Source organism: Lepidochelys kempii, chromosome 20, assembly GCF_965140265.1.
Source record: "Lepidochelys kempii isolate rLepKem1 chromosome 20, rLepKem1.hap2, whole genome shotgun sequence".
Lineage (NCBI taxonomy): Eukaryota > Metazoa > Chordata > Testudines > Cheloniidae > Lepidochelys > Lepidochelys kempii.
In genome coordinates, this window is record NC_133275.1 from 24,676,240 (window position 1) to 24,690,738 (window position 14,499).

The following is a 14,499-nucleotide window of genomic DNA, read 5'->3' on the forward strand; positions in this document are numbered from 1 at the left end:
ATATATATTTCCCACTCTCGAGGGGCTTGGAGAGGGAGAGGGTTAAGTATACACAGTGGTTAAAGGAGGATTCTGAGGAGGAGGAGAGCAATCAACAGATACGAAGAGTGTAAACATGAACAAAGGGCGGTGAGGGGAGGGTATAGTTTAGCTAGCCTGAGAGACTGTCACAGCAAATAGGAGCCATATGGTCCTTCCAGGGATGGAGGCTACAGTAGCCGCCAAATTGGCTTTTGCACAATATGTCTGCTCAAGAGACTAATCTTATTAAGTCCAACATGTTCAGTTGTGACTATTCAGAGAGCCCCTCACCTCTGGTATGCAGGTCTGCCCAGCGTAATCACAGTTAGACTCGTTAAACACCTTGTAGACAGCCTCATTAGAAGTAGATAAAAAACTGGGAAGAAGCAGTTAAGGGGATTCAACTTTAAGGAGACTGGACCCAATTCTCTATCTGTCCCACACAGACCTGCTCTTACCGTCCTGTTTATCACCCCTTTTTTTTTTTATTATTTAATCATGAGACTGGATACATGTAAGTAAATAATCCCACAACATTTCTAGCCTTCTGAGGGATGTGTGATTTCTGCCCCCACCACACCAGGGGTTCTTTGCGGGTGGAGGAGAGAGGAAGATGGAAGGATACACAGCGGTGCTGGCCCAGTAAGCAATGCAGAGACACACCAGGAAGAAGGTGCACAGAGGAAACACCAGCGACATCATGATATGACCAACAGCCCTGCCAGGGAAGAGAGAGTCAGTAAAAACAACAAAAATCCTCTCATTGCAAAGGAAATCCAAACAGATGGAGTAGAAACCATCCACAGACAGCAGCTTGCTTTGCATAGGCCCCAAACCTCCCACCACAGGTTTGGAATTGTGACTGTGCAGCCATCTCTATCATGGGCCAGAGGGGGAAACTTGGCTTGTGGGTTAGACCCAGCAAGAGTTGGTCTTCGCCATTCCCCCTAAGCGAGCACAGCACTCTCTATTGCATGCGGCTGCTGCAGTCCCCACAAAGCTCACCTGCTGGCTTCCTTGATGAGCGCAATGGCAATAAGGATCCTCTTGCGGAGGAAGATGAGTAACAGGATGATGATCACCTCTATGATGCACAGGATAATCACTGAAAGAGAGAGGGGAAAACTGGAGTCGTACCATGATCAGAGCTCTGGATGCCAGCAGTTTCTTTGTTGTAGGATCCTACAATGCTGGCCCCTAGATATGAGAGCAGCACACCTTGAAAAGACCACCTCTTCTTCCACAGAGTCCTAAGGAAACCCACCAACTTTGGGTTGGGGGTAGCATTACCACTAATACACCTGGGTTTAAACTCTCCAGAGGTTATGAGCATAGATATCCTCTGTAGGGGACGGTCTACATTTTTTTCCAAAGAATTGACCAGGCAGTTGTGCGACGTGATTGTCCTCCTTAGACGTTGGCTTCTGAAGGAGTTCTCCCTTCTTTCCAGTTCCCAGGCGTCCAGGTTGCAAGAGGGACAAAAACTGGTGGCCTTCTCAGCAGCCTCAGCAAAAAGTCAGAGGACTGAAGGGCCATGGAGGATGAACTCTCTTCCCTTCACATCCCCAGAGGAGCTTGGGAAAAAGGCACATGTCCTGCCACTGCCCATGCTGATGGGCCTGTTGTGGAGATTGAGGATTCCTGTCTCCAGGAGCAGTCAGTCCAGCACTGAAATTCACATCCCCCCCAGCCAGGCATTTCTGCCTTTCGGATGCAGCCATGAACACAGTCCCATGATTGGGACATCACATATGGAGGTACATGAGTTCTTGCTGTGCCCCCCTCTAAGACCACCATCTCCTATTCTTGCAGGACAGCGGGACCTATAACCTTCATGATGTCTTATTTTCTAGCCTCTTCCTCCAAACAAACAAGCACAAGAGATGAGCATACAGGAGCGCTTGTTGTCCCACAGCCCCATGTTTGTTTGCATTGCACCAGGCCCAGTAGAGCAGAAGAGAGACTTACTGAAGGCCAACCACGTTTGCTTCAGGTGGAGATAGACATGCAGATCAGTCTGGAATCCCAGGTCCTTCAGGGAGACATCAGAGCCTGCTTCTCCTTTTAGTCGGGCGTATTCCATGTAACAGTGGAAGATTCCTGCAGTGGAAAGCAGAGATTTGACTGCCTTAGAGTAAAACTGTTAGCCTCTGATTAACCTCATGCTCAGAGTATCTGCTACCCAGCGGGAACTATCCTTAAAAGGAGACCGTGGGGAGGGTCTGTCAGCTCTTTGGGATGCAAGAACGAGGAGGCTTCAGTAAATGCATACCTACAGGAGCAACTGCTGTCTAACCATTCAGGGAGCTCTAGGCAAAGACACAAATGATAACTGGAGAGGGCCTCTGGCCCCAGCCCCATACAAGCTAGGGTTAAGCGACAGACCAAAAGATGGCAGCCAGTTTAGTCAGGTCTCCCCTCCCAGCAGATGTTCATGTGTGTTCCCACCCTGGTCTACACAAAAGGTACATGCTGGATATGGTCCAAACTTGCCTTCTTCCTGGAGCTTACTTAATTTTTATTGTTAATGTAAACAAACTTCTGACTAAGGTTGGCTGTTCCGCAGCTTTTCCTTGCAAAACTCCCTGTCCCTCTGCCTCAGAGAGGGATATTCCCATCCCCTCTTGTATCCTGGGTTGGAAATAATAGGATCCACCTGCTAGCATAAGTCAGTGGAAATAACTGCATCTTCAGCCAGAAGAGCCCTGCAACCCTACTGCAGTATCACAGTGAAACAAAAGAGACTAGAACACAGACTGAGCGGCTGTGACCTAAGTCACTAAACCAATCTCAGATAGTTCTGCAGGGTGAATGCAAGGAGAGAATCCCTGGAGCCAGCCTCATGTCAGAGACCCTGGGCTCAACAGCCACTCACCATATCCGAGCACCAAGATCACCAGCACAATCATAACCCAGATCATGATCCCAGCAAGGAAGCGAAGCAGGACAATGAAGATGAAGCTGATCACCAAGGCAATCACTAGACCTCTGTGGAGGGGAGAGAGTGGCAAGTTCATGAGCACAGAACCACATGCAGAAACAAGCCCATGTCAGAGCGTCCCATTTTCTGTGCCCTGCAGCTTTGTTCCATTAACTGATTTAGTCTCTCGTTTTTTCCTGTGAACTTTAACAACAGTGGAAGGTGCTAAGTTGGCAGCCGTACTGATGGAAGTCCTCTGTCCCCAGAGCAGATGCAACACAAGCAGCATCAGAGCAAACTTTCCCCTAAACTGCCTTCTCTGTGTCTCTCAATCCTGGAGGAGGGGGGAAGAGGTCAGTCCCCCAGTGCCTGTTCAAATCCTTGGTCTCTAGATGGGGGCTACCAACACGGGGGGCAGTTTGTCCTGGCAACACGTATCCTGCTAAGAACTGGACCGAGACCCAACAAACTCATTGCACACAAGATGCCCAACTGTCAGAGCTGAATGACTCAGCCACTGCCACATTGGTGGTGGATTAGAATCTGGAGGGGGGGGACACACCAACAAACTAAACAAAGAAACCACTCTGGATTCCATTCAGATCCCAAGCCAGCCAGTCTCTCTAAACTCCTTTATTTTAGCATAGTTCCACTACCACCTTTTTACCATCAGCAAAGTGGAGTGGAAAAATCCCCACCACAACCCTCATTACATAGGGAATAGAAAAACCCTACAGCTTCCATAACCAGCAAGCTTTGATACATGTTCATTCAAATGCCGCACTGTTCTCAGACAGCACATGTTCTGCCAGACTCTGCACCCATTAAGTGCTAGCAGCTCCCTGGCTCCGTTCCCATACAGCTCTGTTTGGAAGGGGATCGGACATCATGCTCTTTGTATGCATTAGCTGAGCCATTCAGTTCTCTGCTTACATTATTATCCAGTACCAGGAAACTGTGTAATCTTCAAAGATCTTCATGGCCAGTTGTCTTGCTTCCAGAACCACGTTTGCTTTTCTGGAATTAAAAACAGCAGGGAGTTGGGGGGAGAGGGGAGAAGAGAGGCATGTCAGTTTTTGATCAACCCCGCACTCTTTATAGGTCGACCAAGGCCCTCCTGGTGCCGGGATAAGAATTGTTCTCACTGAACATCCTCAAAGCTACCTCATTGTCCTCCTTCAGATCCCTTTTTAGAATTCCGCTGTGATGCCTACAAACATTTTGTTAGTGACTGGGCGGTTGTTGTGCACTGACCGCTGCCCGGTGTTTCTTCCCTGTATTCCCCCAGTTGTGTGTCAGTCTCTACCCGTTTCTGGTCTTTATTCTTGGACTGTAAGCTCTTTAAGTCAGGGACCCTCTGTTTGTTCTGTGTTTGCACAAAGCCTGCCACAGTGGCTTCCTGGTCCAAGACTTTAGATAAGCTATTACCAGCAGGACAGTGGGGTGGGAGGGGGTATTGTTTCATGGTCTCTGTGTGTATATAATGTCTACTGCAGTTTCCACGGTATGCATCCGATGAAGTGAGCTGTAGCTCACGAAAGCTCATGCTCAAATAAATTGGTTAGTCTCTAAGGTGCCACAAGTACTCCTTTTCTTTTTGCAAAGACAGACTAACACGGCTGTTACTCTGAAAACTGGTCCAAGACTAAGGCTCTCAGGTGCTACCGCAACACATGTAAATAAGCATTATTTCATGGCAACTTATTTACCATGATGCCTTCTGGTCATGTTCGAACGTGACCGAGTTTCCTAACGAAGACAAGCCCATAGGCACCCAGGATACCTCTCCTCAGAGATGAGGCTCAGAACTCACTTGGCCCCTTCCACCAGCTCTGTCACGTTCCTTTTTGTTTGTCCCCATCCATCATCAAAGGTCGTCTCGTTCCCAACCATGATGACCCCTTTCTTGGTGTTGATTGCTGGTAAACACCTGCGTGCCACTGAGGGACAAAGTACAAGAGGCACAGGTGCATTTTGTAGAGCAAAGCAGTCTAATCGCCACTTGCCTCATCAGGAAAATCCAGTACCCTCAGGTAAGGCTAACAGGAAGTGCTTTACACAAGTGTCAATATCACTAACCCCATTTTACTTCTATGGAAACTGAGGCACAGATTAGGGAAGGAACTCCGCCACAGTTCCACATCAGATCAGCAGCAGAGCTGGGTTTAGAACCTGGCTGGTTCCCTTGCTCTCATCACCATAAACCCAAACCCAGCAGCTGGTCTGCTCCTGCTCTTATCTAGCAGTTTAATGGGGATTTTGCTCAGTACCCTGTCCCAGCTGGTTGGATGTACCACTGGGGGAAGGAAGCTGTACCCTTTTATTTGCAGGTCTCTTCCAAGCAACCTGCAAGGGAATGAACTGGAGCAAATCCTAGGTAGGGGGACATAGACACATGGAGACCAGCTGTGTGCAAAGCTATCTTGGATGTACATTGCCCTCACATGCTGTTGCACAAGAGGCAACAAACCCTGTCTGAACTCATACACGACCCATATTCAGTTCCCAGGAGCCTTCCCAGCCTCTTTTCCTTCGTTCCCCAGTCAGACTTACAAGGTTTGCTGGGAGTGATCATGGCCGGACAGTCTCCATCCCTCAGCACTTCCGGGACGCTCTAGAAGAGAGAGAGACAAGTTTAAATGAAATTCTCGCCTGAAAATTTCTACACCATTCACTCTTCCTCTGGAGAAACATGCAAGCATCAGGTTAACATCAGAGAAAGAAGAGTCTAGAATGGCACCACACTGGAACCAGTTTTGAACAGTTTACTTCTAAAATACATCCCTTTCCTTTAATATAAAACTCACCTTCTGCTGATTGTTAAATTCTGGGACGCAGAACTGCTTGTAGTATTCAAAGTCTTTGGTGAGCTGTGTCCTGACTTTCAGGTACGTGAGATACCGGTCTGGGCACTTATTCACACAAATCTGAAAGAGTTCAGATATGCACAGTATGTAAGACTGAAAGAACTGAGTGGGGCTGTATAAGATCTAAGTATCATTATTAATCAGAGAGGAGCGGATGAGACAGACACAAGGTCACTGCTCCCTCTTGGGTGAGGGGCAGGAGTCTGCTAGCTGGCGTCCTGTCCATTCACTCTCAGCCTACAGTTCAACTCTTGCCCATTGTGCCATAAACCTCAAAGCAAATCAACAGCAGAAGCCACTCATTTTGCTCCTCTTCCTGCACCTTTCCCTGTTGAGGCTCTCAGTTGCTGTTGCAATGCTCAGGCACAACCAAGAGAGGGCATCCCGCACTGTAGCTCCTCTCTCCTTAAACACTGAGAGACACACAAACACCAGGAGACATGTGCTCTACATACCTGGCACAGTACCCAGTGCCCACCCCGTTACAGGATTCACTCATGGCTGACTGGAAAGCAACACCCCCTGCTCCCCGGGCGGTGGTCTGTGTGTTATCTGCAAGGACATTTGCTAAAGATAGCATGTGGGACATTGCAAAGCTCTTATTTAAAACCTTCCAAATGAGAACAAAGCAGGGGTTGGGGCCCCAAGAAGAGAAGCAGCAACAAGTGGTGTTTGGGAGCATGAGAAGCTGCGGAGAGCTGTATTACCTGTTTGGTCGGACACTGGAACTCCAGCAGTACCAAGGGGCTGGCGCACTTCATGATGTTGAAGTAAAACAGGAAAGGCTTGTTCCTGCAAACAAGACAACATTTCAGTTTCTGGAATCTCCTGTCCAAGAGGGGAACAAACCTCCCACACCACCTATTCTAGTCCAGGCCTGCAGTGAGACCCTGTGCTGCCTTGCCCATCCAACAGCAGTGGAGAAGTCACATTGTCCTCCCACAGCCATGACAGTCTTGTGGTTTTGAAGCATTTATACTGCTTCCCTTTCAATATGCCGAAGAGCTAGAGCAGGAATCTAAAGTCAAACGCTGTCCCACCAGGCTGGAGAACCTAGTTCTAATCCTGCTCTTGTATCTGGTTCCCTGGGAAATGGTCTAGAGGTTCATCTCCTGGGGTGAGAGACTCGCAGCAATACACTTCCTGGCTGATTAGAACTGGAGCTGCCAAACTTGGAAAATCACAGTGACCCACACTTGGGTGTGATTTGAGACTAAAAGGTGGTGTTGCTCAGCCTGGGTCCGTAGCCTCTACCTGCAGCTCTAGTAGTCTCTGCTGGTTTGATCAGAGCTCTTCTCGCTTTGCCTAGTCTCAGGCAGTGGCAAGTGGAGGGGGGTTCTCACACAGCCTGAAAAATGGAAGGTAGCACTGAGCAAACAGATAGGATTGTTGATGTCCCGTTTATACCTCACAGGAGCTTGGGGGTGGGGGGACAGAAGGAAAAGGGCAAATCCCACAGGCAAATCCTAGCAGCCAGAGGCAGGGAGGAGAGGAGATACAGTTGAATGGGGTTGTAGGGAGCCAAGAAATCAAGGATGTAGTATTTTGAGGCTATATTTCTTCAGGAGGTATTATGGAGCAAAGACAGGACATTACTCAGTGTTCCCATTTAATGGCAAACCAGCTTTCCTTGCAGTCTTTTAAAAGAAGAGTGATCTCAGACACATACTCATTGGGAGTTCCCAGCTGGCCACAGAACTGCCCGCGACTGTCTGTGGGGTATATCACCTTCCGGGGGTCGCCATGTGTCCATGCTGAATGGGAGGAAAAAAAAGCTACGATTAACCAGGCAACCTTCATTTCCTTCTCCCACCTCACCTGCTGTATCAACCTGCTGAGTCAACCATTTGCCAAGGACCTCCCCCAGTTAGCAAGTGATCTCATATAAACACCCTCCTCCCCAAACAAATCAGTGGGACAGCCTCATCATGGGTAGCCCCACCCAGAAGTCCCCTCTGTGCTGATTTGACATGACTGTAGATACATGGATCAGTCTCTTCCAGCCTTCACATGAAACAGGAGCAGATGGAAAACTGAGGTAGGGCATGAAATGACAACCTGCTCTCATGAGTCTTCAGCTGCTGAAGAGCTAAAGGGATTGTCCCAGGGTGGCTGGGCCCTGTGAACAGGCCAGGTCTGGCTCTCTTGTGCCAGAGTCGGTGGGCCCAGTTGAGCTCATTAAAGGGGATAGGGCTCCATGTGGGGCTAGGAAGGCCTGTCAGAGGACAGGAAGAGGAGTGATTGGGACAGATTGTTCCTGAGGACAGAAGCCACAGAGAAGTGGAGCTAACTCTGGGAATCGATCCCTGGAACAAGGGGCCAGGTGCTCAAGGAGGTAACCCTGGTGCCAGCGTTCCAGAAGAAGGGAAGCTGGGTGAAAATGGGAAGCTGCAAAAAGCAAGATTACCAGAAACCCCTAGGAGGAGAGGTCACAAAACACTAGAACAGAGGTGAGCTGAGGAACTAGTTTTGCTGGTTTGATTAGGTTTGGACAATAAACTTGCTTCAGTAAGACTGGCCATGGCAACATATGCTTGAAAACTGGGGAGAAGCCCTGCCACGTCACAGTCAGGGATCCTGCTTCGAGGAACAGGGGCGACTCCACCTGCAAGAGGAGAACCATCCCTCCTACCCAGAGACATCACCTGTTAGTGGCTGGGCAATGGGTACTGTGCCAACTACTGCCCTGTGAGCCACCCCCCTCACACACGTGTAACATCACAACACACTAAGCATTTAATCACTTGTCAACCTGGTGTTTTTACCCCAACCAAGCATCTGCTGTACACCAATGCCTTTTTAGGACCTGTCCCCGCCAGGATCTGAGTCTAGAGGTGTCGAGGGTGACAAATGCCACTCTGTTTTCTAAAAAACAGAGAAAGGAAGAGAGGGCCATATGCTACCTACCTACGACTCCCACAATGACATAGCCAAGGATGGCGATGAGGAGGAGGATACAGCAGATGATGTCAGTGCAGCCCCTGAGGGAGGAACGCGAAGTAAGAACAAGATCAGGCACTAGCTCCAGAAAAGCAGGGAGACTGGAGCACTCACTATGCCCACCTGCTTCATCCCAGCACCTCCCTGCAGAAACCACTCCCATCCACATTCCCGCTGAGATGTGGACCCTGTCTCCAAGGTCTCTGCGGCAATCAGCATTCCCCAGTCACCTATTCATATTAGCGCCACCCCAGAGTGTTGGGTGAGAACAGGTGTTCTCTGCTCAGCCTGAGGAGCACCCCACTCCTATTGCCAGCTGCTGAAAGGCTGCTCTTACCTGTCATGAATGGGACCTTTGAATGTTGGGTCATATTTCTGTGGCGTCCCTAAAAAGAAGGTAAGAGGACACTGAGTTAGCCATCCATTTGGAGTAGCATTGGGCCAGCAGGGTAAATTTCCACATCCTTTTCCTTCTACTAGGACCTGTTTTGGAGCTACTTCATACCCAGGAGTAGCAGGAACTTGGCAAATATTGATGTTGGTTAGAGATGACAAATATCCCTTTCATCAGGTGGCAGGGCAGCTGGTAAACTGAAGCCAAGCAAGAGAAAGTGATTTGCCCAAAGGGACACAGCCCATCAGTACAACAGCCAGGAACAGGACACCATTTTCCATGGCTCTAACTACTTGGCTCCCTCTTTGACCAGTGTTTGTAGCCACCAGACACAGACTGAACCAAATCTGCCCCTGGTGGGGTACCCATGCAGCCCCGGAGGTAACAGAGGGTAGACCTTGGCCCATTGTATTTCCTTTTCAAAATCAGAGTTGTGCGCATCTGCTATGTTATGGTGGGGAAGGTGTGTTGAGGAAGTCTGATTCTAAGTCTAATTGTCATATGTGGCAGTTGAATTTCTTCCCACCAAGAAGAGAAGAACTCAGGATGCTGTAGGGTTAGTAATGAGTTTGGGGCTCTCATGAGCAGGAGAACTTCCGTTCTATGAGACACAGGCAAGAAAGATTCAGAACAGGAAATCCCCTGCAACCACCATTTTCTGGGCTGATCCTAGCCACCCCACAGGAGCACGGGAATTAAGGAAAATGTTAGTTCAGGGATGGGGAAACTTTTTGGCCCTAGGGCCACATTGGGTACAGAAATTGTATGGAGGGCCGGGTAGAGAAGGCTGAGGGAGGCTTATGCCTCCCCAAACAGTGAGATGTGGCCTGGCCCCCACCCCCTATCTAGCCCCCCGGAACTCCCACCCCCATCCAATCCCCCCTGCTCCCCACCCCTGACTGACTCCAGGACTCCTGCATCCTCTCCAAACACCCCTGCTCTCTGCCCCCTGACCATCCCCCCAGGATGCCCGTCCCCTATCCAATCTCCCCTGCTCCCCACCGCCTGACCGCCCCCCTTGGGGCTCCCCTGCCCCCATCCAACCCTCCCTGCTCTCCCCAACCCACATTAGCTGTGGGGTGGGGGAAAGGAGGCTCAATCCTTTCCCTGTGCATTTCCCCTGCTCATTTTGGCTGCTCTCCCTGGCAGTCGGGCAGGGCTCACTCCGTGTCTGGGCTTGCTAGAGGTGCATGCTGGAGGTGGAGGGGGGCCCTGGTTTGCTCTGCCCAGCCCCTGTCCCCGGCAGCAGGCCCCAGGCCCCTTGACCGACCCCTAGCTCCTCACATCCCCACCGGAACTCCCTCTGGCCCCGCTATAGCCATGCTGCCCCGCTTGGGGAACTGTGCCTGCGAGGGCAGCAGGGAGCGAGGGGAGCAGAAGGGGAGGGGCCAGGGACTAGGCTCCGCCCCGCTCACCCGGCTTTGGGGAGTCAGGCTGGCTCCTCTGCAAGCTTGTCCTGACCCCGCTCCCTGGCAGGAGCTCGGGGGCCAGAGGGAAGGGTCCTGCGGGCCGGATGTGGCCCATGGGCCGGAGTTTGCTCCCCCTCTGGTTTAGATATTAGAATTCATAATTTTATTAAGATGATGTTGAAGTAAAAAGAAAATGGTACAGAGTTTAAGCATAGAAGTTTCTGGTTATCAGGGAATAAGGTACAGATTATCAAGGGGTGCGAAATTCGGTTTAGGAACGGGTGGCGTAAGGAATACATAATCTGCAATCTCCCCGATTGGGGGTAAAAGTTTAACAGGTCAAAGTACAGACATTGAGATATGGGGTATGTTGTTCATATAATGGCTACGTTCAGGTGTGGAGTATAATGCGTGGATACGATGATGAGGATGGATTTACCCTCATTTGGTGGGATTTAATGTTCAGTGAGTTTACGGAGTTTGCCCCCCTTTGGTTTAGATATTAGAATACTACATCCTCATCTTGGCACCACGGACGGTGCTGATGGAGGAGGCTGGAAGCAGGTTTCACCTTTACAGCAAAGGCCTGGAGACTACCCAGAACCAGGGAGGAAAATAATCTACCAAGACATCATTTTTCTTCCGATATCCTAGTGTCCAGGGCTGGAAATAATTTGGGGCCTGACTGTAGAACAAGTTTCCACATAGCTCCTCAGCCAATTCTCAGAGAATGTTTCCATTCAGCTCCTGGGAATTTTCCAAGAGAGAAAGTCACCAGAAATGTTTTCAGAGCCTCAAAAGAGGCCCAGGGGCCCCTCAGTCAGGTTACCCAGAGCCAGCTCCAGATCTAGGATAGTAAGTTCTATCTAACCTAGAAATCCCTTCTCTCTACAGGCTGCAACCGCCCTAACCCACCCAAGCACTCCTTGGATGGAATTCAATAGCTGGAGCCAGACTGCTCATTCCATTACCTCCTGCCCTGAGAAGGAGCCACGCACGGATCCCTCTCTGAGAAACCTGGGAGCTGCTGAGATGCCCTAATCCCCGAATCAAAACGTGGGTAAGAGCCAATGCACAAGGCAGGCATACACAGATGCTTTGAAAGTGAAACCAGGTGGATTTCCTGGAAAAACAGGCCAAGGCTAGCATACATACGCCAGAAATTTCAGCTACCTAATGACAGGTTTCAGAGTAGCAGTCGTGTTAGTCTGTATCCGCAAAAAGAACAGGAGGACTTGTGGCACCTTAGAGACTAACAAATTTATCTGAGCATAAGCTTTTGTGAGCTACAGCTCAAATAAATTTGTTAGTCTCTAAGGTGCCACAAGTCCTCCTGTTCTTTTTGCAGCTACCTAATATACTTGTACTTACTGCTGGCACTTGTGGAAGAGACATGAGTGTGCAATGTTCCTTCTCTGTATGTCTCATAGGCACACAGCACCTGCCCTGGTCATCTTGTTTGTGGACAGGCAGTGAAGTGATTTACAAGGCTCCTGTTTTCCTTATCTACAGAGCAGGATTCTTGCCAGCTTCTGTGAACTGTCTGCACAAACACTCAGAGCAGCTGCATCCCCACCCCCACCAGGGAGAATTTATGCAGAAGAGTTTATAACAGCAGGTTTGCAGCTCCCACTCAGCACTCAAAAGATGCACCATGGCCCATGTGCCAAGCTACAGAGACCACCAAACTCTCAGCGGGACCTGTGGGACCCGTGAAACGAAACAGTTCTTGATTTCTACTCACGGGATTCCCCCCTTTCAGGGGCATCACAATTCACTGCTCAGAGAGTGAGCAGCTAGTAGCCCTGCTTGGAACTAACAGCATGCTTCAGGCCAAACCTGCAGCCCCTCCCTGCTAATCCAGGCCTGGACACTGCCAGTACATCTCAGTCCTGACTAGCGGCACCCTTCTGTTCCAGTCCTGGGCTCCCCGTGCCCCCAACTCTGCCAGCACACCTCTGCTCTGCCCCCCCCCCCCCGCTCTTCCAGTCCTGGGTCACTCCAGGGCAGCGATGGCTAACTTTGCTGGAACGTTCGCCTCCCTAAAAATACCACGCAAGCAGCAGCTTTGCGGCAATTACCCCCAAACTAACCACCCCCCATGCAAGGTCTTGGAAAGCATGGCGGGGGGTTCTCCACCATCTGTGCTGACGCAAGGGGAACTCTGAACCTTTGCAGAAAGGGTGAGGGTCACAGAGGAGAACTGGAAGTCCAGGTTCTCAGCCATCAGGGCCAAGAGACTCCAGGGTTAATTTGTGGCCATGGGAGCCTAAAAGAGGAGGAGCCAGAGCCCAGGGCTATGAACCGAACACAGAGTGACTCACAACAAGGGAGTGACAATTTGTCCACACACAAGTCACGCTGCTTTAACTACACCATGGAAAGCAGTACAAGGCAGCTGGTGTTTATACTGATTACAAAGGTGCTTTTATAGCTGTTCCCCTGCAAGAACGGGAATAAACTGTATGGGTGTAGGGCGCCTTTATACCAGTGCTTAGAGTGTTTGTCTCCATTCAGTCCCAAGGGCAGGGCTCACCACAACTGAAAAGAAATGCAGAGGAAAGGCAGCTGCTGTCTTGTTTCGCCAGGAAGCTGTTTAATTAACTGTAACGCACCATCTCTACCCTCCATGGACCTCAGCTGCTTGTGAAGGAGCCTGATGGTCAGACATTCATTAAAGTTCAGGGAGTTTGCAGAGAGCCAGCCATGTCCATCCATGCCCAGATTCCACTCTTCTCTCTGCCCATAATCAGAAAGGCATCCGAGCACAGACTGCTCCTGGCAAAGGCCCAAGGCACCCCGGCGAGACAGCACCCGGTTCCCCAGAACTCAGTGCTGTCCCCTGCAGACCCTTGCACACACAGAGGGGAAAGCGAGCATCAGGAGCAGGAAGGGAGCACAGGAGGCTGGCATAAGCAAGCCCCAGAGAACAGACACACTGGACATTGCTGCACGACGCACACTTTCTTACCGTGTTTGCCATAATAATTCTCTTCGTCTACCCCCATGCCAACGACTCACTGCAGGAGCTCAGCTCACTTCCTTCCGACTCCCACAGTCCGCTAGGGATCAGTTGCCCAGTCAGCTCTGGTGGCCCCTTCTTCCTGTCTGGCTGAACTGGTCTAACCTGTAATAGGTGTTTAGCAAAAAGCTCCCTTTGCAGGCAGTTTGTGTTGCTCTTTCACATACTGATTCTCTGGCTGTCTTAGCCGTCTTTCCTCTTCTCTCTGGGTGTGACTATGGGCAGCCAATAAAAACAGAAGCCCATTCAGCAAACACATTTAAAGGGACAGCAACCACTCCTATAGGATAGGCCTGGGTTGCTGGCCTGATTCTCCCAGGCCCTGTGCCACGTCTGATCATTTACACCCTGTGCCAAATGCATGCCAAGCGCTCCCGAATCAGAATGGGAACAAAGGTGGAAACATCACCCAAGGTGCAAGGCAGGGGCCAGTTCAAAAACAGGACTGAGGCTCTCATAGGATCTCTCAAGGTATCCCTCGGATGGAAGATGTATCAGCTTCTAGCCATCTCGCACGGCCAGACCTGCGGCCAAGCAGAGCTCTGCACAGAAAAATCCCAAACACACAGGATCTGACCCACTGCGAAGAACTTCTCCCCAAAGAAAGGGGTCAATGAAGCAGCTCCGTGCCTTAGTGCCAGGGTAGCATGGTGGCACATGGGAGAAGGGAGTCTCACAGAGATGCTGTGAACACTTGTAGCTGCTTAAATCATAAAAAGGCAACGAAATGGGGGAAGTTTTATTGCTTAAAAAAATAAGCTTTTTTACATCCATGCCAGTAGGTATGCAGTGCTTTGAGCTGGGCTCTGACCCCCTCCACAGCTGGAGTCAGGCGGAATTCTCTTCTCTCTCTCTCTCAGTCACGCACGCTTAGTTTGTGCAACGGCAGCTCCAGGCAGAAAGTCTGACTTTCTTTTCTTCTGAAA

The 14,499-nt window shown here is 50.2% G+C and overlaps 1 protein-coding gene across 8 annotated transcripts in view; it reads right to left on the bottom strand.

Annotated features, from left to right (window-relative positions):
- The window catches only part of SLC44A2 (solute carrier family 44 member 2 (CTL2 blood group)), a 38,902-nt gene that overhangs the window by 13,458 nt on the left and 10,945 nt on the right, over positions 1-14,499 (bottom strand). For 6 of the 8 annotated variants that reach the window (XM_073318919.1, XM_073318922.1, XM_073318917.1 and 3 more), the window contains exons 2-14: positions 9,086-9,134; positions 8,716-8,789; positions 7,478-7,562; positions 6,516-6,600; positions 5,749-5,868; positions 5,495-5,555; positions 4,755-4,881; positions 3,875-3,958; positions 2,897-3,009; positions 1,990-2,121; positions 1,027-1,126; positions 647-739; positions 313-397 (exon numbers count right to left, since the gene is read on the bottom strand). In XM_073318919.1, the coding sequence (XP_073175020.1) occupies positions 313-397; positions 647-739; positions 1,027-1,126; positions 1,990-2,121; positions 2,897-3,009; positions 3,875-3,958; positions 4,755-4,881; positions 5,495-5,555; positions 5,749-5,868; positions 6,516-6,600; positions 7,478-7,562; positions 8,716-8,789; positions 9,086-9,134 (1,208 nt within the window). Of the gene's footprint in view, positions 1-312; positions 398-646; positions 740-1,026; positions 1,127-1,989; positions 2,122-2,896; positions 3,010-3,874; positions 3,959-4,754; positions 4,882-5,494; positions 5,556-5,748; positions 5,869-6,515; positions 6,601-7,477; positions 7,563-8,715; positions 8,790-9,085; positions 9,135-13,522; positions 14,425-14,499 lie in introns of those variants that run through there. The other 2 variants (XM_073318921.1, XM_073318918.1) reach the window with 1 other exon arrangement.